Source organism: Scyliorhinus canicula, chromosome 18, assembly GCF_902713615.1.
Source record: "Scyliorhinus canicula chromosome 18, sScyCan1.1, whole genome shotgun sequence".
In the NCBI taxonomy this organism is placed as follows: domain Eukaryota; kingdom Metazoa; phylum Chordata; class Chondrichthyes; order Carcharhiniformes; family Scyliorhinidae; genus Scyliorhinus; species Scyliorhinus canicula.
Genome location: NC_052163.1, coordinates 40836812 through 40862176, shown reverse-complemented (window position 1 = coordinate 40862176; position 25365 = coordinate 40836812). Strand labels below are relative to the sequence as shown.

At 47.9% G+C, this 25365-nt stretch overlaps 1 protein-coding gene across 5 annotated transcripts in view; it reads right to left on the bottom strand.

The window, feature by feature from the left end:
• Positions 1 to 25365, bottom strand: part of grin2cb (glutamate receptor, ionotropic, N-methyl D-aspartate 2Cb) — a 142933-nt gene that overhangs the window by 82791 nt on the left and 34777 nt on the right. For all 5 annotated transcript variants that reach the window (XR_005458025.1, XR_005458024.1, XM_038777750.1 and 2 more), the window contains one exon: positions 21713 to 22305. Coding sequence is in view for 3 of the 5 variants with exons in the window: in XM_038777750.1 (XP_038633678.1) it covers positions 21713 to 22305 (593 nt within the window). In the remaining 2 variants the exon portion in view is untranslated. The remainder of the gene's footprint in view (positions 1 to 21712; positions 22306 to 25365) is intronic.

Here is a 25365-nt window from a genome sequence, read left to right as displayed (position 1 = left end):
GGTGATATGGAATTTACAAAATAATTTAATATGACAGGGCCCTGACTAGTCATAGGGTTCAGCAGCAGCTCTGCAGGTTAAATTCAAGAAGTGAATCTCGGAAGAAAACTGTTAATTTATTTAGTGTGCTTTTCGACAGACGTTTAGATGAAAATGCTAAAAGCCACTGTAGTAAGAAATTAAGTGAATTCTACAGATAGAACACAGACATAAGTCTTTCATAGGTTGTGGTGGCACGGGGCAATACTGCGGAGGCTTCTTGAATAACCAAAAGGGGCTCGTTGAGATCAAGGAAAAGTTTAACAATACACAGGCACAAAGGTCTCTGAAGCAGGTCCTCAGTCTACAGCTCTCGGGTCCTCACTGCCCGGCCCCTGCACCTTTCCCCCACCCCCCATTGGTTGGGGTTTGCGTACTCATACACAGTAGGCTACCCATCTCTCCCCCCATTAAGTCCATCAGTATTGTATATACAACATGGGTCATTTGCGGTCAACTATGTACAAGGAAGAATTGAGACAATACAAGAGGGAGTCCATAACAGTCCTTCATAGGGTTAATCTGTAAAGAAACATCTTGGGCCTGGTGGACCGCCTCAGTCCCCAACTGGCTCCTCCAACAATGAGGTAGTGTCATTGTCAACAGCAGGAGGTTACCTCGGTGACTTGACCAGTACTCCGGCAGTAATCCACTCTCCATCTCCCTCAGGGGTCATCGGTGGGGCCTCCACGGTTCCACATCCGCCACGGGGTAATTGGTGATGCCTGCTGGTCCCAACTGTTCTGCCATTGGGGTTGTGGCTTCTCGACTCCTTATATTGTTGACGTGCTTCTGCATTCGTCTGCCTTGTATGTCCGCTATGTATGAGACAGGGCCAGACTTCGCCTTTATTTTTGAAGACTAAAGGGATTAAGGGTTATGGTGTTCAGGCTTTTTGAAGAATAAAGGGATTAAGGGTTATGGTGCTCGGGCTGGAAAGTGGAGCTGTGTCCACAAAAGATCAGCCATGATCTCATTGAGTGGCGGAGCAGACTCAAGGGGCCAGATGGCCTACTCCTGCTCCTAGTTCTTATGTTCTTATGTAACCACAGTGGGCCAGATCACCAAATTTAGACCAGGTCGCCAATTTTAAATGACCTGTTTCCTTATACCGAATCATGTTGCTGCTTTTGGGATGCCTGCTGTGCCTTTATCTTCCCCACCAAATTGGAGAAAACAAGGTTGAAGCGAGTCCGGAGGTGATGATCTATTAGGAGCTCTGCTGGCGTGACTCTAGTGGTGGTAGTGGGGGGGGGGGGGGGTAGTATTACATCAGAGAAGGAAGTTGGCCAACTTAAGGCAGAAGTCTTTTAGGTTGTTCCCTTATTGCAGACTTGAACATTGAACTACTCTCTCTGCTGATCCGTTCAAGGCCGGGTGGTAAGGAATTGTTTTAAATATGGTGCTGAAGTGCTGAAACTCATTTCCAGTAAACGCAGTGCCATTGTCAGACACTTACACCTCGGGACGCTGTGGATAGCGAAGATGCAATGCAGTGTATCAATGGTAGCTGCTGAAGTTGTTGTCCCCATCTCCTGAACATCCAACTACTTGGGAGTGGGCGTCCACTAGTATCAGGAACATTCTTCCCAGAAAAGGGCCTGCAAGGTTAATACATAACATCTTCCATAGGAACTAGGAGCAGAATCAGCCCTTCATGCCTGCTCTGCCATTCAATCAGATCATGGCTGATTTCTTCCTGGTTTCCCCATCTTTCATCAGAAATGTATCTACCTCCTTCTTGAAACCATTTAATGATTCAGACTCCACCGTACTATGAGGCAGCGAGTTCCACAAATTCGCCACCCTCTGCGAGAAATAGTTCCTCCTCATCCAAGTTTTAAATCTACCGCCTCTCAACCTATATCTTGTCCTAAATTTCCCCAAACAGGGGAACATTTAATCTACATTTACTTTATCAATCCCTCTTCAGTATTTTTTATACCACGGTGACGCAGTGGTTAGCACAGCTGCCTACGTCACTGAGGACCCAGGTTCGATCCCGGCCCCGGGTCACTGTCTTTGTGGAGTTTGCACATTCTTCCCGTGTCTGGATGGGTTTCACCCCCACAACCCAAAGATGTGTAGGTTAGGTGGATTGGCCACGCTAAATTGCCCCTGAATTGGAAAATAAATAATTGGGTAGTCAAATTTATTTTAAAAAAGAATTCTTCTCATTTTATTCACTGGAGTCGTTTGATTTTTATAACTTGTCACGCCCTGCTTGGGGCGGCAACACGTCTGAATGTGGACCTTCCTGTTGTACCTAAAACAGATGAATTCTCTGCAGTGACACACTTCTTGGGGGTGATCTACCCCACATCTGTAGCGGTCGTCATAATTCCTGGGTCGATGGCCCGTTCTTCATCCTGACCTCTGACTATAATCCTGCTGCTGCGAACGTGGCTGAACTTCCTCTATGCCGGTCAACCTGGGTGGGCGCCTTTCAGCCATACCACTCCACAGTTGGTTTACCACGTCCTTCTGCACAAATTGATGCTAACACAAGCCCTTCTCAGTCAATTCAATTGCCTGGACTGTTCCAAACGGCTTGTCCAAGGAAATCTTTGTTTCAGCTAGCAGTTTCCTCTGCACGTTGATGTGATTAATGCCGTCACAGTCACACCGCATCTTGCACAACGCTATTCCAAATTTGCGATGTTCGGCCATTTGGCGGAGACTGGCAAAAAAAGCAGAGATCAACTCTCCAGGTTCCCTGACAGCCGAGTTATGACGGAGTGTTGAAGTGCTACTTCACAAGTGTTACCAATTGGTCGAACGATTTTGCATTAGGAGCCTCCGAGGACGTGAAATTTCTTGTGAGGTTGTAGGTCTGTTAAGAAAACCGTTAATAAAATAACCTTTTCTTCATCTTCCCCAGTGATTTTGTTGGCCATAAAGAAATACCGCAGCTGCTTGATATACTGGTTCCCATCTTCAGCACTAATGATTGAACGGATCGATTTTCCCAATCATAGGCCTGGGTTTTTTTTTTCATTTACTGTTTTTGTGATGTAACCCCTTCCCCCATGAATTGAGACTAGCGATGCACCCGGGACCCTGCTAGACGCGACCCCGGAAATGTAACCAACGCCCTGGACCCCGCCAGCACCCTGGACCCTGCCAGACGTAACCACCTACCTTCCACAAGGTCAGACTTCTTCCATCGGATCCCAGGTTCATCCACCACAGCCACCGACCGAGGAAGTGAGGGAAACGTGGCGGTCTGCAGGTTTGACTGAAGCAATGCGGTTTCAAGACCACTCTCCCCAGCATACTCCTGGCAAACGTCCAAGCGATCGAAAACAAGCTGGATGAACTTAACGCCAGACTTACATCTCACAGGAAAGTAAGAGACTGCTGTGTGCTCTGTTTCACAGAGACATGGCTCACCCCCGCCATACAACCTGAAGGCTTCTCAATTCACCGGGCGGACCGCACCGCGTCATCAGGCAAAGCAAAGGGTGGAGGGGTTTGCCTCCTCATCAACCCCTCCTGGTGGTTGGATGTGGCGACCCTGGAGACCTACTGCTCCCCGGACCTGGGATACCTGACCGTGAAATGCTGCCCATACTATCTTCCACGTGAGTTCACTTCAGCCATTATCACAGCGGTCTACATCCCACCCCAGGCAGAAGTGAGGAAGGCGCTGGACGAACTGTACACAGTTCTAAACAACTATGAAACAGAACACCCGGAGGCCTTGTTCATTGTGGCCGGAGACTTCAACAAAGCCAACCTCAAGAGTGTACTGCCAAAATTCCACCAGCACATCTCCTGTCCCACCAGGGGCGACAACACTCTTGACCACTGCTACTCAAAAATCAAGGGCGCCTACCGTTCCATCCACCGACCGCACTTTGGGAAATCAGACCATAAGATGGTGCTCCTTCTCCCGGCATACAAGCAGAAACTCAAGCGGGAGAATCCAGCTAAGAAGGTCGTGCAGTGCTGGTCCGAGGAAACAGAAGAGCTCTTACGTGGCTGCTTAGAGACAATGGACTGGTCCATATTTAAGAACTCAGCGAGCAATTTAAATGAGTATGCCACCACCGTCACAGACTTGATCAGCAAATGTGTGGACGACTGCGTGCCAAAGAAAGCAGTACGTACGTTCCCCAACCGGAAACCATGGCTCAGTCGCGAGATTGACTCCCTACTGAAGGACAGATCTGAGGCTTTCAAATCAGACGATCCTGACCTATACAGGAAATCCAAATATGACCTCCGCAAAGCCATCCGAGATGCCAAGAGAGAATATCAAACCAAGCTAGAATCACAGACACACACTCGGCAATTTTGGCAAGGACTAAACAACATAACGGGCTACAAAGCGAAGCCGAGCAACATCTCCGGCAGCAACGCACCCCTCCCCGATGAACTCAAGGCATTCTGTGCTCGGTTCGAGCAGGTAACGGTTTGTGCAGCGCGGTAGCATAGTGGTTATCACAACTGCTTCACAGCTCCAGGGTCCCAGGTTCGATTCCGGCTTGGGTCACTGTCTGTGCGGAGTCTGCACGTCCTCCCCGTGTGTGCGTGGGTTTCCTCCGGGTACTCCGGTTTCCTCCTACAGTCCAAAGATGTGCGGGTTAGGTGGATTGGCCATGCTAAGTTGCCCTTAGTGTCCAAAATTGCCCTTAGTGTTGGGTGAGGTTACTGGGTTATGGGGATAGGGTGGAGGTGTTGACCTTGGTAGGATGCTCTTTCCAAGAGCCGGTGCAGACTCGATGGGCCAAATGGCCTCCTTCTGCACTGTAAATTCTATGTAAATATATATGAAGCAAAGTACTGTACACACCCCTGTCAGCATCAACAGGGCCGAGGTGGAGATGGTTAGCAGTTTCAAATTCCTTGGGGTGCACATCTCCAAAAATCTGTCCTGGTCCACCCACGTCGACGCTACCACCAAGAAAGCATAACAGTGCCTATACTTCCTCAGGAAATTCGGCATGTCCACATTAACCCTTACCAACTTTTACAGATGCACCATAGAAAGCATCCTATCGGGCTGCATCACAGCCTGGTATGGCAACTGCTTGGCCCAGGACCGCAAGAAACTCCAGAGAGTCGTGAACACCGCCCAGTCCATCACACGATCCTGCCTCCCATCCATTGACTCCATTTACACCTCCCGCTGTCTGGGGAAAGCAGGTAGCATAATCAAAGACCCCTCCCACCCACCTGACTCACTCTTCCAATTTATTCCATCGGACAGGAGATACAGAAGTCTGAGAACACGCACGAACAGACTCAAAAACAGCTTCTTCCCCGTTGTTACCAGTCTCCTAAATGACCCTCTTATGGACTGACCTCATTAACACTACACCCTGTATGCTTCATCCGATGCCGGTGCTTATGTAGTTACATTGTATACCTTGTGTTGCCCTATTATGTATTTTCTTTTATTCCCTTTTTCCCATGTACTTAATGATCTGTTGAGATTCTCGCAGAAAAATACTTTTCACTGTACCTCGGTGCACGTTGTGTTATTCACCCTGGGGTAACATGGACTTCAACAGGATGCAGTTGGACTGTAAAGCCTACACCAAACTTAGACGTTGGTTCAATATGATTTATTGAACTTCTGTAACAATGCACGCAGCTGGCTGTGGGTTGACACTCTACTACTCTAAGTGTGCTAACTCTCACGAATTAGACCAGACTAGCCTTGATCCATGTGTAGAAGGTGCTGACTGATATATACATCCTGACTGTCACTATAGTTGTCACCAGTGGAAAGAGGCGGAGTGCTGATGCTTCGTGTGTTTTATAATAGGAAGTCCCCCTCTATGGCTCTGTCTGGTGATTGGTTGTGTTCTGTCCTGTGTGTTGATTGGCTAACCTGGGTGTCTGTCACTGCCTGTCTTTACCTCATGATGTGCATGGGTGCATATTATGACACACGTGACAATAAATAAATCCAATCCAATCCAACTTGTGATCATTACCCAATTTACGCTTCGCCAACATGGTGGCACAAGGCAATACTGAGGAGCTTCTTGTGTAACCAAAAGGGATTCATTGAGAACAAGAAAAAGGTTAACTTTATACAGGCTCAGAGATCTCTCAAAAAGGTCTTCACTCCCAGGTCCACACTGCTCCCAGGGCCCCACACATTTTCCCCATTAGTCGGGGTTCACGCACTCACACACGATAAGCCCCGAGCCAGTCACGCAGACTGCAAGGGATTGCCCCTTAAAGGGGCCACGCTACCACAACGATGAAGTGAAACAATTTATTCATTTCATCAATAATGCTTTGTGATCATCAGCTGATTTGTACAGACTTGTACATAATGGTTTGCAGGCAACCTTCCCAAATGTGGAGGCCATTCTGAATATATTTTGAACAATACCTGTCACAAATACCTCTGGTGAACGTTCTTTTTCCGTATCAGAAATAATTAAAAATTGTTTGCGAAGTATGATCAGTCGGGAACATTGGACAAATCAGCAATATTGACGGTTGAAAGTGCATCTTTACAAGATTTTACGTACGATGATGTAATGGAGGATTTTGTAAATACAAAATGGCACCAAGAAGGGATGAAGCTAGGAAATGTTAAATATTGTCCCTCTTCCCTATTTTCTTGTTTAAATTCTGTTTTTCCAAATGGACCATCCCTGGTCTGATATAATGGGTTCTCCTGGTTCTGGTAAGACGGTACAGTGGCTCGCAGTGTTGCCTCACAGTGCCAGGGACCCGAGTATAATTCTGGCCTTGGGTCACAGTGTGCGGAGTCTGCACGCTCTCCCTGTGTCTGCAAGAGTTTCCACCTGGTGCTCCGGTTTCCTCCCACAGTCCAAAGATGTGCAGGTTAGGCGGATTGACAATGCTAAATTGCCCCTCAAGTGTCCAGGGATATGCAGGTTAGGTAATGGAGTTAAGGGGATAGGGCAAGGTGGGTGGGGGAGTGGACCGAGGTAGAGTGCTCTTTCGCAGGGATGGTGCAGACAAAATGGGCCGAATGGCTTCCTTTTGCACTGTAGGGATTCTATTCTATGGTTCTATCCACCAAAGACTAGCCTTCGGAAAGTCTCAAGGAGAAGGAGCAGATTCCTGCCAGACAATGCCACTGATATTGGACTTGGACTCACTGGCACTCCACTCAGGTGAATTTACAGCAATAGATTATTTGGTTTTGAGTAAAGTAGGGAAGTTAACTTTTATTTTTTGAAACTGAATGGCATCTTGTTGACTGGTGTGTTTGCTCCTGCACTGGACTGAATCATTCTGTCCTGCACTGGTCAGTGCTATAGTGATGTCATCGGCTGATTTCTCATCTGCAACTTCCATGTTTTCTCACTTCAGAATATTGACCATCTTTACTCTCATTCTGCCTGGATTCAATTCAACAATTGGGGTTAATGGGTCATTGGTAGCACCACATGATCATTAGAGGGCCGGACCAACAGGGGTATAAAAGGCAGCCACATTGTGGCTCTCTCTCTCTCTCCTGCATGCACGGTGATCAAAGCAACAGCAGACTAGTTTAGATGGCCAGTGGAGTTACATATAGTTACCATAGTTAGATCTTGTTAACCTTATCATTAGTATCAAAGTTAAAGTGAAGAACTCATGTAAATATTGTTGTAGTTACTCAATAAACCTTTTGTTACTACAGGAAGAGTTCGAATCTTCTTCATCGGGATTCAGAATACCTCATCACTAACCAAGGTTTGAGTAGCACATGTTACCTACCACACAGGTAACAAAACACACGCAGACGTGTTTTTACAAGGTAAAAAAACAGCCGTCACTTTGTGTATTTTTATGGCTTCAGCCGTTGTGTTCTGTGGGGCAAGGGTGGTGGTATCAGGCGGGGCGAGAGGTTACGGGGGGGGGGGGGGGGGGGGAACTCAAAGCCTCTCAATTTTATATAGCTCAATTTAATCTCCACTCAGTTTGAACTATTCCAAAGAAAAAATACTCAGCCTATCCCATTTTTCCTGATAGTTAGAATTCTGTGTTCTTGCCCTTCCAAATGACCCTTATACTCTCTCTAGTACAATCATATGTTCCTGTCATGTGGTGACCATAGCTGTATGCTGTACTCTAGCAATGGCTTGTTGACTACTCACCAATATATCATTCTAGCTTTTATTTCCTGCCCCACCTGCTGGAGCACCTCGCACCTGCTTATTTTTCTTATTATCATTCTTATTTAATTGTTGCCTGAGAATCACCCACAATGACTTTATTGCGATGAAATTGTGGTTGGTAAAGCTGTTGCCTGTTCTGACTGTGGTTACAAAGCCTGTGGTTTTTTTTGAAACAGTGCCTAATTGAAATGGAAACCAGGTTTCTGGGAGGGTGGTTGTGAATTGTAATTCCTAGCTATGACATCAAACTTCTGCAAAATCAGCATGTGGCTTAGATTGCTATGGAAACAGAAGCTGATTGGGGAAAAATAACCCAAAAAGCTGCGGGGTCAAATTTTAGCAAAAGGTCAGAGGCTCTTGGAGTTCAGTTTTTTTCAGGGAGGCGAATAGTACAATAGCTGTGAGGAAGCTTTGTGTGTAAGGCAGCTGTGGTAGAAAGTTGCTCAACAGCTGGAAAAGAAGACCAGAAACTGCTGATTCTGTGAGTAGTGTGGTGATATGCATCACTGTAAATACACAAGGGGTTAATGTAAGTACACATAGACTAGATAGGCACTAGAGGGAGCACCAGAGACATGACACACAGACATTCAACCAATAGGTCAGTAAGATAGGACACGACCAATGGGCATTCACGATACACACAGAGGTGACACTACCACAGGAGGGCATTACACCAACCCATATAAAAGGACACAGCACACATGATCTTCCTCTTTCCAGTGGAGACACTCTGTATACATTGATTTGAAACACGTCACACCCACCACCTGGATTGTAGCAGACTGGTTCGTCAGTCTGAGTAGCTATAGCAGGATTAACAGGAGAGTTGAATCCAAGTAGGAGAATTGTTAACAGTTTAATAAATGTGTTAAAGCTATCTACAAGTCTGAACCTTCCTTTGTCAGAGTGCACATCAAGGAAGCAGGTTATGCTACGTCAAGAGCATAACAAAACAAATGGAGCTGAGAAGGATCTGGAAAAATGTGCCTTTTGGTAGACATTATACCCATGGAAGAGTTGGAGGCTCTTTCCCAGGGTGGAATTGAAAATTACAAGGGGGCACAGGTTCAAGGTGAGGGGGGACAGGTTCAGTGGAGATGTGCGGGGGTAGGTTTTTACACAGACGGTGGTGGTGGCCTGGAATGCACTGCCAAGTGAGGTGGTTGAGGCACATATGTTAGCGGCCTTTAAGACTTATCTGTTCTGGATAGACACATGAACAGACGGGGTATAGAAGGATATAGACAGTTGGTCTAGATAGGACACGTGATCGGCGCAGGCTTGGAGGGCCGAAAGGCCTCTTCCTGTGTTGTTTTGTTCTTTGTAATAAAGCTAATGTTGGAACTCCTGATAGAATAAAGGAATGAACCTCTACCTGGGATCCTGTAGGGACTATGAAGAAATATTTGTTGCATCAGTCATGTAGACTGTAATGTATGGTTTCTATTGAATACAATTTGCCTGTTAATGTAGAATTTCTAATGTTGATTTTGGTTAAAACATTAAGGTTAAATTTATATAAAGTGAAATATTTTTCTTTTAAATTTAGAGTACCTAATTTCCAATTAAAAGGCAATTTAGTGTGGCCAATCCACCTATCCTGCACATCTTTGGGGTGTGGGGATGAAACCCACGCACTCACAGGGAGAATGTGCAAACTCCACACGGACAGTGACCCAGAGCTGGGATTCAAACCCGGGTCTTCAGCGACGTAGGCAGCAGTGCTAACCACTGTGCTACCGTGTTGCCCTATAAAGTTAAAACTTGTCCACTGATGGTGCCTCAACCACCTCACTTGGCAGTGCATTCCAGTCCACCGCCACCCTCTGTGCAAAAAAACTTCCCCCGCACATCTCCACTGAACCTGACCTCCTCACCTTGAGGTTGTGCCCCCTTGTAATTCTGTTTGGGATCACTCGGAATCATTGATTCTTTTAGGTTATTGGTCTCCTGGGGATCTTAACATGGTCAAGTTTTTTTTTGATAATGTCCTCCTGAAGCAATTGTTTTAAATGTTAAAAGATACTATATAGATGTTTTGTCCTTTGCCTCCCTGGCAGCCCGGAACAGATTTTGCTGGAGTGGAGGGACTCAGAGCCAGCAAAGGGTTAAAATCGGGATGGCCGTATGGGTAGAGGGGAACGACAGGGAGGTGGGGGGTGTTTGGGTAGTTATTTATTTGTTACGAGGTTTTCTGTTTGTTTTTACTCTTTATTGTATTTAATGTATATATAAATGCCTTCATAAACATATTTAAAAAAAATAATATGCTGTATAAATGCAAGGTGTTGTTGAAAGGGTCTCTTGTGTATAACAGATCGTTCTCTATACTGTCTGGAAAGGATTATTTCTTGTGAAATATCACTTTCTTCAATAGATATTTATATGCAAAGTTCCACTGTCTATTATAGAGCACTTCCTGTATAGTATAACCATTCAATTTGATCATTACCTGTAAAAATAAAATCACTACCTGGATCATTACCTCTAAAAATATTCTATTCATAATGGATCGTTATATATATAGATCACTGTCTAAAATGAACCATTCACTGCAAAATGTTTATGATTATAATGATTAATTACCAGTAAATGATCAAAGTTTATTATGGCTCCTTCCATGCAAAACATCACCGTCTATAATAGATTGTTATTTGCAATGAGTTACTGTCTCTAATAGATCATTACCTTGAAAAGGTCACTATCCATAATAGATCATTAACTAGAAAGGGTCTCAGTCTATAATGGATAATTACCTGCAAACCTTAACTCTCTATAATGGGTCATTGGCTTTAATAGATCATTGTCCTTAAAAATGTCACTCTGTGCGATGGCTCACTAACTCTACAGCGTCAATGTTCATAATGGACCATTACCTGTCAAACTTCACTCTCTATAATGGATCATTTGCTGAATCATTATCACTCTCTGTATTGGATCTTTACCTAAAGAGCTTCATTGTCCATGAAGAATGTTACCTTTAAATGCATTTACCTGGAAAGGGTCAGCACTTATTATGTATCCTCACCAGCACAGGGTCACAGTCCATCATTAGTCCTCACATTTGACGGGTCATGTTGCATTAGCTTTAAATGTTCATTGTCTGTAATGATGCGTGAACTGTAAAATGTCACTATCTATATTTAATCATTATTTCTAAATGGTCACAGCCTCTCAAGGCTTATAATCTGAAAATGGCCATGATCTATAATAGATCATTGTCAATAAAAGTTTACAGTCTGTGACACCTTGCTTTATCTGTAAAAGATAATGGTCACTGTTGCTAATGGATTATTAATTGTAAATGATCACTATAAGGCTCAATAACTGAAAAAGATGACTGTCTATCATTACCAGTATGCAATGGGGTTATGAACAATAATCGAACAGTAAAGGCATAACATACAATATGTGCAGAAGAATTTGCCTGAGGTAATTGAACCTTTTGTGACATTACATCCATGTCCTTGGGGTTTGAGTCCTGGCATTGACCTTCACAGTAATCTGATCCCACTGTCTTCTAATCATGTGTATGGAGGTCCACCTGGCTCCTTATGGACAGAGCAAATTCCTCAGCAACTGCTTGACCAAGGCTTCCAATGCAACATTGAAAAATATTGGAACCTGCCGTCTGTGCTGTGCCAATCTTGAGTACTTTCCAGATGGGAATCAGCTGGAGAATGATTTCCGTGACCTTCTGGAGCCACAATGCACCTCCCCTTTAAGAGACGTAAGCTGGTTTTAAATAGTGTGGGCTCGCTTTATCTGGTGCTAGCCTGCTGCGTTGGGCAGCTGCTCAACAGCATGGTTCGCACGGTCTCCATGCTGCAACCATGTTAATTAGCAGGTAGCCCGGAATTGCTGTGTTGCCTGCATCAGGAGCAACCAGTGTTTGTTCATTCGTTATCATGTCCTCACACCCGTTTTCCTAGGATACCCAATTTTCCTTCTTATATTTCAAGGGTCATTGTCAATAAAAGGATCATTACCTGCAAAGAATCATTGTCTAATGAATGAGTCCCTGTAAATTGTCCTGATTATAAATTATATTTAAAATATCCAAATATTATCGTCAGAATTATATATTTGTGAACTAGAAAGTTCAGAGTATAATGGATCATTAAGTGTAAATAGTCAAAGTTTACAATGGATCATTACCTGTAAGGATTTATTGTATATGTTGCCATAACAACTATAATGGGTCATTGTCTATAATGCGTCATTACTTCTGAAAGATTGCTGACCATAATGGATAATTACTCATAAACATTTTCAGTTTATGGTGGGTTATTTCCCATAATAAGTCACCCTCTATCATGGATTAGTATCTGTAAAGGCCCACGGTCTATAATTCCGATACATCTGTAAAGTTTAGTTTTTATTTGTTCGTGGGATGTGGATGCCGTTGGCTGGGCCGGCATTTATTGCCCATTCCCAAGGGCATTAAAGGTTACTGTGGATCTGGAGTCACATGTAGGCCAGACCAGGGAAGGATGGCAGATTTCCTTCCCTAAACGACACGAGTGGACCAGATGGGTTTTTATGACAATCGACAATGGTTTCATGGTCATCGTTAGATTTTTAGTTCTAGATTTCTATTGAATTCAGATTTAACCATCTGCCGTGGTGGGATTCAAGGCCAGATCCCCAGGGCTCTGGACTACTAGTCCAGCAAGAATACCACCAGGCCAGGGCCAATCATTACCCTTTGTAGTTCTTATAAATGGTCTAGATTTGGATGTAGGGAGCAGCATCATAAACATGAGAAAGTAGTACACTGATAATGACAGTAAAAGATTTCAGGATGACATCGACAGGTGAGATGGGGGGGAGGGGGGATCGCATTGGGGTGTCGAGAGATTAGGATGCCATTTTTAAATGGCGCCTCAATCTCTTCCTGCATTGAGGAAGCTCTACTCATCGGAGTTCCTCAGTGCAGGATATGCGGCTAAGTGCGGCCTCGGTGGAGGCCGAAAAAAATAGCGCTGTTAGATAGCGCTGTCATTCCTGGCTCTAAAAGCAGCCCATGTCCAAATAGAACATGATCTGGACAATATTTAGGTTTGGGCTGTAACATTCGCAGCACACAATTACCAGGAAATGATCATCTCCAACAAGAGAGAATCTAACAACAAGAGAGAATCTATCGCCCCCTTGACATTCAATGACATTATCATCACTGTATTCTCCACTGTCAACATTCTACGAAGGGGGGGGGTGGTTACTATTCATCCGAAACTCATTTGGACTAGCCATTATCATAGAATTCACAGTGCAGAAGGAGGCCATTCAGCCCATCGAGTCTGCACCGGCTCTTGGAGCACACTACCCAAGGTCAACAACTCCCCCTATCCCAGTAACCCCACCCAACACTAAGGGCAATTTTGGACACTAAGGGCAATTTATCATGGCCAATCCACCTAACCTGCACATCTTTGGACTGTGGGAGGAAACGGGAGCACCCGGAGGAAACCCACGCACACACGTGGAGGATGTGCAGACTCCACACAGACAGTGACCCAAGCTGGAATCGAACCTGGGACCCTGGAGCTGTGAAGCCATTGTGCTATCCACAATGCTACCGTGCTGCCCGTAATTAGTGTGGCTACAAGAGCATGTCAGAGACTAGGAAACCTGCGGCTTCCTGACTCCCAGACCACAGGGGCTGGTTTAGCTCACTCGGCTAAATCGCTGGCTTTTAAAGCAGACCAAGCAGGCCAGCAGCACGGTTCGATTCCCGTACCAGCCTCCCCAGACAGGTGCCAGAATGTGGCGACTAGGGGCTTTTCACAGTAACTTCATTGAAGCCTACTCGTGACAATAAGCGATTTTCATTTCATTTTTCATTTTCATGTCCAGCAGCTACAAGGCACAAGTCAGACTGTGATGGAATACTCTCCCTTTTCTTGGATGAGTGCAGCTCCAACAACACTCAAGTTTGACACCATCCATGATAACGCGGCTTGCTTGATTAGAATTTGTTCCATGAACATTCATTCCCTCCACCTTCAACGCACAGTAGCAGCAGTGTGGACCATCTACAAGATGCACTGCAGGAACTAACCAAGCCTCCTTAGGCAGCACCTTCCAGACCCACGACCAATAGCATCTCGAAGGACAAGGGCAGCAGACACATGGGAACGCGACCCATGTCTCATTCCAGCCACTCAACCACCCGGACTTGGAAATATGTTGCCTGTTCTTTCACTGCTCTGGGTCAAAATCCTGGAACCCCCTTTCCTAACAGCACTGTGGGTGTACCTACACCACATGGACTGCAGCAGTTCAAGATGATGGCTCAACACCACCTTCTCATGGCCAATTAGGGATGGACAATGACCGCTGGCCTAGCCAACGATGCCCACAAATCTTGAATGATTAGAAAAAAAAGAATAGATGCTGAGAAGCTTTCTACTGGCTGGAGAGATTCAAACCATGAGACAGAGTCTTTGGATAAGAAATAGCATTTAAAATTGAGATGAAGCGAAACGTTTTCACTTTGAGGGCTGTGAATCGTTTGAAATCTCTACCCCTGAAAACTGTGCTCAGTTGATGAGTATATTGAAATCCAGATGTGATATATTTTGGAGACGGAGGGTGGATCAGGAAGTGGAGTTAATGCAGAAGATGAGCCATGATTTTTATAGAATTGTGTAGCAGGCGGCTGGGACATGTGCTTAGTCCTATTTCTTGTGCACTTTCCATTATTAAATTTAAAAATACTGGATATTTAAGCTTAAAAGGCCAATGTCAATAAAAGAACCTTACTCATAAAGTTTTATTACCTAGAATAGATTTTTACCTGTAAAAAGGTCACTGTATATAATGGATTATTATCTGTAAAATGTCATTGTCCATACTGATTCATTGCCTCTGGAATGGATTACTGTTAATAATAATTTATCATTTTCAAAGAGTCATTGCGCAATATTCAATCAGCCTGACTTTTGGGTATAGGCGTGGGGTGGGGTGGAGGTGGGGTGGGGGGACACTACAATTTGTGATCTATCCATGCCTTTCCAGGTCAAGGTGGGTTGCGGACAAAATTTATCTACCCACCTCATCTGAACGGGTTATGTGCAGGAATCTGTTCCCCCAATGTTGGCCCCCTCTTCGCATTGCTGCCGACGTGGTTTCTAATCAGCGGGGTGGTTTTTGGATCAAATGGTGTGGGCACCCTGCTTTCTCTTAAAGGCAGGTTGCCTCTTAAAGACAAGGTGGGGAAAAAATATTTCGGTGGAAATATGCTGAAAATGAGGAAGGATTCAGACTGATGGAGGCAGCGCTGGACACATTAATACTGCAGCTGGGCAGGAGTGGCTTAATTGTCCCACAGGGACCATGCTCAGAGGGAAGAAGGAGCAGGTGTGTTGTAACCGGTCTGGGCCCTTCGGAGTAGGGGCAATTAGTGAATCTCGAGGAATAAGAGTTCCCCCGATGTGTGTGTGTGTGTGGGTGGGGGGGGGGGGGGGGGGGGGGGGGGGTGGAGATCATTAACCATTCCTATGTATAAATAGAGATGGCCAGTAAGGTACCAGCTAGAGAGAAGACCCAGTAACAAACTACTGCTGCTGTGTAAATAAAGTTATGTATCTTTGACTCAACACACTCATGTTAGATTCTCTGAGGCCCTCCCAATAAGGTGGCTTCCAGAGTCTGCACCTTAGAACCTGGCAAGGAGGCCACAAGAAGTCTAATAACCCCACATAGGCGGTTAACATAAGTGAATGTATCTTCACGTGACATCAGTTCATGCTCCATCAGCCTCTCCTGATTCTCATTGTACCATGACCTTAGTCATTCACACAGCAGCATTCCTTGGAATGCACTGCCTGAGAATGTGGTGTGGTAAGGCGATTGGATTAGCTGAACAGGAAGGATCTACAGGGCTACGGGGAGAAAACAGGGGAATGACACAAAGTGAAATTACTCTGTCGGAGAGGAGAGTAGATATAATGGAATGAATGGCCTCCCTCTGTGTTGTATTAATTTTGTGATTCTGCGCAGTCGGCTGCACAAGAGTGACCAGTGGCACACTGAGCCCCCCAAAAGCGCAGGGAGGGCTCCAGAGCTCGAGCCACACTATTAGAGGTCAGGCAGCACAGTGGCATCGTGGTTAGCACTGCTGCCTCACAGCACCAGGGACCCAGGTTCAATACCAGCCTTGGGTGACTGTCTGTGTGCGTTTCCTCCCACAGTCCTAAAATGTGCAGATTAAATGGATTGGCCATGTTAAATTTCCTCTTAATGTCCAAAGATGTGCAGGTTAGGTGGGGTTACGGGAATAGGTTGGACCTAGGGTAGGTTGGTGCAGACTTGATGGGCCGAATGGCTTCCTTCTGGACTGTAGGGATTCTATGCAAACCGATTCCTATTCCACGGCCTATAATCATTTGTTACATGTATTACTTCATATGATTAATCATTATCTGTAGCACGTCACTGCCAATAATGGATATTTACTCAGAAAGGGACATTGAAACGCCATGGGAAGTAGGGACGAGGGGCCCATGGCAAGGAGATACGTCATGCCGACGGGGGGGGTGGGGAGGGGCGAGGCAAAGCCAGCCCCCTCCCCCCTGGCAGGAGCACCCAGGAAAAACAACCCAATGCCCAAGGGCCCGCTCCAGGTGGGAGGCCAGGCCCCGGCACGAGGGAACGGGAGTACTGGAGAGGGGAGAGGGGAAGGGGGACAGCAACCTCCGAGCGGGGAGCCACCGTGCTAGCAGGAAAGCTAGCGAAGGGGGCGCGCAACAGAGCAGGGCCGCAGCGCACCCCCAACAGGGGGGAAGGCGCCAGGCAGGGGAGGGGGGGGATCACCCATCAAAGGTGGGAGAGCAAATGGGGACAGGAATGGGGGAGAGAGGGGCAATGGAGGGGTACACAGGGGTATCCCCGAAAGGGATAGAGCGGGGGGGGGGGGGCACTCGGGGGGCGAGAGACCAGGGAGGGGAAATGCAGGGACGAAGGGACAAAAGAGGCCAGAAAGGGAATAGGGCCACAAAGTGCCACAGACAAGGGCTCGAAACAGGGAACTGCTGCAAACACCCACCCAGTACGGTCTGTGGGTGAAGGGGCCCCCCGGAGTGCAGGGGGCTACCCGCGTGGCGGACACACAGTGGACGGCCATGGCGGGTGTCCCCGGGACAAGGGGGAACCCCGGAGCGCAGGGACCCGACCGCATGGGGAGAGCAGTGATAGTGGACATCCTGGACGGCCCCCTAACAAAGGGAAACCCCAGAGGGCAGGGGCGCGTCCACCGGACAAATATGGTTAACCCCACAGGAGCAAGGGGGCAGAAGCCCCCCACCAGAATAGTCACCTGGAACGTAAGGGGACTTAATGGCCCAGTGAAGAGATCTAGAGTCCTCACCCACCTTAGAAACATGAGGGCCGACATAGTCTTCCTCCAAGAGACGCACTTGAGGGAGCAGGACCAACTGCGGGTAAGAAAGGGCTGGGTGGGACAAACCTATCATTCCTGTTATGGGGCAAGGGCCAGGGGGGGGTGGCGATCCTGATTGGCAAGAGGACAATGTTTAGGGCGACAAAGACGGTTACGGACCCAGGGGGACGGTATGTCATGGTCAGCGGGGCCCTGGATGGGGCGCCGGTAGTCCTAGTTAACGTGTATGCGCCCAACTGGGACGACACGAGCTTCATCCAAAAGACCATGGCAGAAATCCCGGACATAGCGACGCACCGACTAATCATGGGGGGGGACTTCAACTGTGTACAGGACCCAACGACGGACAGATCAAACCCCAGAACGGGGAAAACCTCAAACATGGCAAGGGAACTCAGTCACTATATGGAGCAGATGGGAGCAGTAGACCCCTGGAGATTCGCCCACCCGGGGGAGAAAGAATTCTCTTTCTTCTCCCCAGTACACAACGTGTACACCAGAATTGACTTCTTTGTGGTGGGGAAAACGGTGCTTCCAGAGATAGACAAGGTGGAATACTCCGCAATTGTGATATCAGACCACGCCCCACACTACATGGATGTGCGGCTAGAGACGGGAAGGGCCCAGCGCCCCAAATGGAGGTTGGACGGTGCCTTACTAGCTGACAAGGCCTTCAGCGAAAGGATAGCGCGGGGCCATAGCGGAGTACACTGAGATCAACCAAAACGGGGAGGTCTCACCCTCCACGTTCTGGGAAGCGCTTAAGGCCGTACTAAGAGGGGAAATCATAGCCTACAAAGCGCAAAGAGATAGGGAGGAAAGGGTGGCTAGGCAGAAGCTGGTCGACTCCATACTGGAGGTAGACCATAAATACTCCGAGGCCCCGACCGTAGAACTCCTGGCGGAGAGGAAAGAATTACAAAGGAACTTTGACCTGCTCTCCACCAGGAAAGCAGTACACCAACTCCGCCAGGCACGCGGGGCCCTATACGAACACGGAGACAAAGCCAGCCGCCTGTTGGCCCACCAGCTGAGAAAGCAGGCAGCCAGCAGAGAAATTGCGCAAATCAGAGATACCAGAGGCACGTTGGAAACAGAACCAGAGAGGATTAACAAAACCTTCAAGGCCTTCTACCAAGAGCTGTACACCTCAGAGCCCCCAACGGGGAAGGCTGGGATGAACCGGTTTCTTGACGGACTGGACATACCAGTTGTGGGAGAGGGCAGAAAACGGGATCTGGAAGCACCACTAGCACTGGGAGAGATCATGGAGAGCATTAGCTCCATGCAGGCGGGGAAGGCGCCGGGACCGGACGGATTCCCGGCGGACTTCTACAAAAAATTTGCGACAGCGCTGGCCCCGCACCTGCGGGAGATGTTCACAGACTCGCTAGCTAGGGGCACATTGCCACCCACGTTAGCACAGGCCTCAATCTCGCTGATACCTAAGAAAGACAAAGACCCAACGGAATGTGGGTCATACAGACCCATATCTCTGCTGAATGCAGACGCCAAAATACTGGCCAAAATCCTAGCCAAGAGGCTAGAAGACTGTGTACCTGAGGTGGTCACAGAGGACCAGACGGGCTTTGTCAAAGGTAGACAGCTTACCGCGAACATCAGGCGCCTGCTGAACGTGATAATGACCCCCTCCGGGGAGAGAACACAAGAGGTGATCGTCTCCCTGGACGCAGAAAAGGCCTTCGACAGAGTCGAGTGGAAATACCTCATAGAGGTACTGGAGCGGTTCGGGCTTGGAACAGGGTTCACCGCTTGGGTAAAGCTCCTGTACAACGCACCCATGGCGAGTGTACAGACCAACAATACCAACTCCCAATACTTCCAGCTGCACAGGGGCACCAGACAAGGATGCCCACTGTCCCCGCTGCTGTTCGCACTAGCAATTGAACCGCTAGCAATCGCGCTCAGGGCAGCAAAAAATTGGAGGGGGATCCGAAGGGGAGGTAGAGAGCACAGAGTCTCACTCTATGCGGATGATCTGCTCCTCTATATCTCGGACCCACAAAGCAGCATGGACGGAATCATCGCGCTCCTGAAAGAGTTTGGAGCCTTCTCGGGCTACAAACTCAACATGAGCAAAAGTGAGATCTTCCCAGTACACCCGCAAGGGGGGGGGGGGGCAGCACTAAAGGGGCTGCCGTTCAATCAAGCCCGACATAAATTCCGCTACCTGGGGATCCAAATAGCCCATGACTGGAAAGGGATCCACAAATGGAACCTCACCAGCCTGACGGAGGAAGTTAAAAAGGACCTGCAAAGATGGAACACACTCCCGCTCTCCCTCGCGGGGAGAGTTCAGACGATCAAAATGAACGTACTGCCCAGGTTCCTCTTCCTGTTTAGATCCATTCCGATCTACATCCCCAAGGCCTTTTTCAAAGCGCTGGACAAACTCATCATGGCGTTCGTATGGGGGGGTAAAAATGCTAGGATCCCAAAGAAGGTCTTACAAAAAACAAAAACCAGGGGAGGGCTAGCCCTCCCGAATCTACAATTCTACCACTGGGCAGCAACAGCCGAGCGAGTAAGGGGATGGATCCAGGAGCCAGAGGCTGAGTGGGTGCGTGCGGAGGAGGCCTCCTGCATGGGAACCTCCCTCCGGGCCCTCGCCACGGCAGCACTCCCATCCCCACCCAAAAAACACTCCAGCAGCCCAGTGGTGACAGCCACCCTCCAATCCTGGAACCAACTGCGGGCAGCAACTTGGCCTGACCAAAATGTCGAACAGGGCTCCCATCTGCAACAACCATAGGTTCACACCAGCACTGACTGACGCCACCTTCAAAAGGTGGAGGCAGGACGGGGGGACACTGACAGTCAGGGACCTATACACGGACGACAGGATCGCAACACTGGACGAACTGACAGAGAAGTTTCAGCTAGCTGGGGGGAACGAGCTACGGTACCTGCAGCTCAAAAACTTCCTACGAAAGGAGACAAGGACGTACCCACAACCGCCACGACAGACACTACTGGAAGACCTACTGGACGCAAGTATCCTAGAGAAAGGGAACTGTAGTGACATGTATGACCGACTGGTAGATAGGGACGACACCGTACTGGACGCAACAAGAAGGAAATGGGAGGACGACCTGGGGATGGAGATAGGGTGGGGACTCTGGAGCGAAGCACTGCATAGGGTCAACTCCACCTCCACGTGCGCAAGGCTCAGCCTGACGCAACTAAAAGTGGTACATAGAGCCCACTTAACAAGAACCCGTATGAGTAGGTTCTTCCCGGAGGTGGAAGACAGATGTGAACGGTGCCAAAGAGGCCCGGCCAACCACGCCCACATGTTCTGGTCTTGCCCCAGACTCGTGGAGTACTGGACAGCCTTCTTCGAGGTTATGTCCAAAGTGGTGGGGGTGAGGGTGGAGCCATGCCCGATAGTGGCGGTCTTCGGGGTTTCAGAACAGCCAGATCTATTCCTGGGGAGGAGGGCGGACGCCCTTGCCTTTGCCTCCCTGATCGCCCGCCGTAGAATCCTGTTTGGCTGGCGGTCAGCAGCACCGCCCAGAGCTGCGGATTGGCTGTCCGACCTCTCGGAATCTCTCCAAATGGAGAAAATCAAATTTGCCATCCGAGGGTCGGACGACGGCTTCCACAGAACGTGGGAGCCATTCATGCAACTGTTCCGGGACCTATTTGTGGCCAATGTACAAGAGGAAGAATAGTCGGGGGAAGGTAGCGGGAGGGGCTACAGGTTCGGTACGGGGGTTCGATGGCTAGCTAAGGCCCAAAACCAAACTAAATAAACATGTTGGGGGGGGGGGGGGGGGGGCGGGCGCAGTTACTACTACGAAGATGCTTACCTGTAAATATGTATGTTAATTTTTGCGTGTTTGTTTGTTGTTTTTTTTCTCCTAACAATTTGTAATTTGTTCAATATAAAATATGAAAACTGAATAAAAACATTTATAAAAAAAAAAAGAAAGGGACATTGTCCATAAAGGATGATTGCCTGTAAAATTTCACTTTAACGTAGGTCATCATCTGTCAGTGACTAAAATAGACCATTACCTGTAAACACTTGCTGTCTATAATTGAATATATTTATGCCCATTACTTGTAAAGTGCTACTGTCTGTAATAGATCACTATCTGTAATTGAATGATAGATTTTAATGTGTCCATATATATACCTGTACAGTATGTTTCTTCTGCCCCCTCGAGTTGCATGCTTGCAGTCAGCACTTGGTCCAGGTATGTATCCATATGCTTTGTAAAAGCTTTCTGCACCTTTCGCGATGATTGCCACTCCATCCCTCACCCTCTGCTGCAAGCTCATCTTCCATCGCTCTGTCATTACGCTGATTAGACCAACAGGAAATTGTTTTGCCACCCGTTCTATGTTGCCCACTGTGATGCTGGGCAGTATCCAGATATAGCCTGGGCCCAGCAGATTAACTTCCTCAGCCAGTTCAAACAGATATTCTGCCTCCTCCCTCGAGCAATACAGAATGAGAACCTGTGCATCAATCTGCTGCAGAAGTCTCTTTGTTTTGGAATTGTCCTCATTTCGTGTCATTTCAAGTGTCAGAGTCTGTTCAACCTCCCAGCCAAAATGGCTGGTCTCAATAAAAAGTTGAATGTGGTTTATGAACTCCTGGTACCCAGGGAAGAAGCTGGTAATGATAGCAAAGCTCCCCCAATCGTACTCTTCCATTACTTTGAAAATGACCTTGATCTGTTGTTCCATGGAAGCACCCAGCTGTAGAAATGTAGAATGTTGCTCCTGGAAAGGAAAGAAAAGTTTAAACACAGCTTCAGTAAAATGGCAGGGCCCTAACCATAACCTCTTTTGCGAGATACTGTTTAATGAATAAGGTTTGCTGCGGCTCGTGTTCATTCTCCCACCGCCACTTGAAAGCTGCACAGATTTGGGCTGAATTTCAAGGGTATTCTTGTTAACATGTCATTGAAATTCATGGACAGGTTTACTGCCTGGGATTGAAGGAACGAGTAAACTTGAACGGAAGTGGACCTTGCAAATAAAATCAACACTTGGAGCAGTAGCAGAAGAATAAGACTGTAACTGAATATACTGCAGGGTATACAGACACTGACTGGATGCAGTCTGACGTCAGGTCAACGCAGACCCTGATCTGAGGTTTACGCAGGTTTTAATATCAAACCTACACAGTGTCTGTCTTCAGGACTATACCGAGTCTGACATCAGGTCTACACTATATTTGACATGGGGAATACAGAAAACAAAGATCAGGTAGGTAGAAAACCTGACAACAGTTCTACAGAGGGTCTGATAGATCAACATAGAATATCATATCAAATTCCACATGATCTCACATAGGGCTTTCACTTCCATCAGGCCCAAAGGTTGCTCACAGGGTCAGGCTTCAGCCCTACAGTAAGCCCTCACTCCTAGACTCTGTAGGTTAACATAGAACATAGAACAGTACAGCACAGAACAGGCCCTTTGGCCCTCAATGTTGTGCCGAGCAATGATCACCCCACTCAAACCCATGTATCCACCCTATACCCGTAACCCAACAACCCCCCCCCCTTACTTTTTAGGACACTACGGGCAATTTGGCATGGCCAATCCACCTAACCCGCACATCTTTGGACTGTGGGAGGAAACCGGAGCACCCGGAGGAAACCCACGCACACACGGGGAGGACGTGCAGACTCCGCACAGACAGTGACCCAGCCGGGAATCGAACCTGGGACCCTGGAGCTGTGAAGCATTTATGCTAACCACCATGCTACCGTGCTGCCCTTTAATGATTCCTTTACTTGAGATTTATGATATATTACACAGGACATGCAAGTTCTGTCAATGAAGTCTTATTGCATCTTCAAGCCAGATTCATAACCACCACGACCACAAAATAGCCATAGAGTTATGTATGAGTTTTACAGCACAGAAAGAGGCCTTTCGGCCCATCCTACCTGTACCAGCCATCAAACACCTATCTATTCTAATACCATTTTCTAGCACTTTGGCCATAGCCTTGTATGCTATGGTGTTTCAAATGCTTCTGAAATGTTGTCAGGACTCCCACCTCTACCACCCTTTCAGGCAGTGAGTTCCAGATTCCCACCACCCGCTGGGTGGAAATGTTTTTGCTCAAATTCCCTCTAAATCTTCTGCCTCTTACCTTAAACCTAAGCCCCCTGGTTATTGACCCCACTACTAAGGGGAAAGGTTCCTTCGTATCTACCCTACGTTCCTCATAATTCTGTACACCTCATTCAGCCTTCTCTGCTCGAAGGAAAACAATCCCTAACCAGCCTCTCTTCATAGCTGAAACGCTCCAGCCCTGGCAACATCCTGGTGAATCTCCTCTGCACCCTCTCTCGTGCAATCACATCTTGCCTACTGTGTGGCGGCCAGAACTGCACACAGTACTCTAGCTGTGGCCTGACGAGTGTTTCATACAGCTTTATCATGACCTCCCTCTTCTTTTATTAAATGCCTCAGCTAATAAAGACAGATATCCCATATGCCTTCTTAACCACCTTATCTACCTGTTCTGCTGTCTTCAGGGATCTTTGACCATGGTCCCTCTGGTCCTCTGTACTTCCCAGCATCCTTACTGTTAACTGCGGCGCTGGTCTTGCCTTGTTAGTCCTCCAAAATGCATCATCTCTCATTTTTCAGAGTTAAATTCCATTTATATCCCTATAACATCCTATAATTCCTATAACATCCTGTAATCTAAAGCTTTCCTCCTCACTATTTACCATGCCACCAATCTTCGTGTCATCTGTGAACTTACTAACCATGGGCGGGATTCTCCGCGATCCGGCGGGGCGGGCCACTCCAGCGCCAAGGAGTGGCGTGAACCACTCCAGCGTCGGGCCGCCCCGAAGGTGCAGAATCTTCCCCACCTTCAGGGACTAGGCTGGCGCTGGAGTGTTTGACGCCACACCAGCCGGGGCGGAAGCCACGCCAACCAGCACCGAAGCGCCTCTGCCGGCCGGCGCAAGTTGGCGCATGCGCAGGAGCGCCCGGCGTCATTACAGCGCATACGCAGGGGGTTCTTCTCTGCGGCCGGTGCGGAGGGAAAGAGTGCCCCCACGGCACAGGCCCGCCCGCGGATCGGTGGGCCCCGATCGCGGGCCAGGCCACCATGGAGGCACCCCTCGGGGCCAGATCCCCACGTGCCCCCTCCCCCCCCCCCCCGAGGACTTGGCAGGCCGCCTGTGGAGCCAGGTCCCGCCGGTAAGGGCCTGTTGTGATTTACGCCGACGGAACCCGCTGAAAACGGGCGGCCACTCGGCCCATCGCGGGCCAGAGAATCGCCGGGGGGCTCGCTGCCAGCAGCCGCTGACTGGCACACCGCAATTCCAGCCCCTGCCAAAACCCCGGCACCGGAGAATTCGGCAGCCGGCGGGGGTCGGAGAATCCCGCCCCATATCTCTTATTTTTACATCTAGATCATTAATGTAGACTACAAACAGCAAGGGACCCAGCACCGATCCCTGTGGTCCACCACTGGACACAGGCTTCCAGTCACAAAATCAACCTTCAATCATCACCCTCTGCTTCCTGCCACAAAGCCAATTATGGATCCAATTTGCCAAATTGCCTTGGATCCCATGGGTTCTTACCTTGTTGATCAGTCTCCCATGCAGGACCTTGTCAAAAGCCTCACTGAAGTCTATGGAGACTACATCAACTGCACTGCCCTCCTCTACACACCTAATCACCTCCTTGAAAAATCAAATCAAATCAAATGTGTTAGACATCAACCCCCCTGACAAAGCCATGCTGACTATCGTTGATAAACCCTTGCCTCTCCAACTGGAGATTAATTCTGTCCCTCAT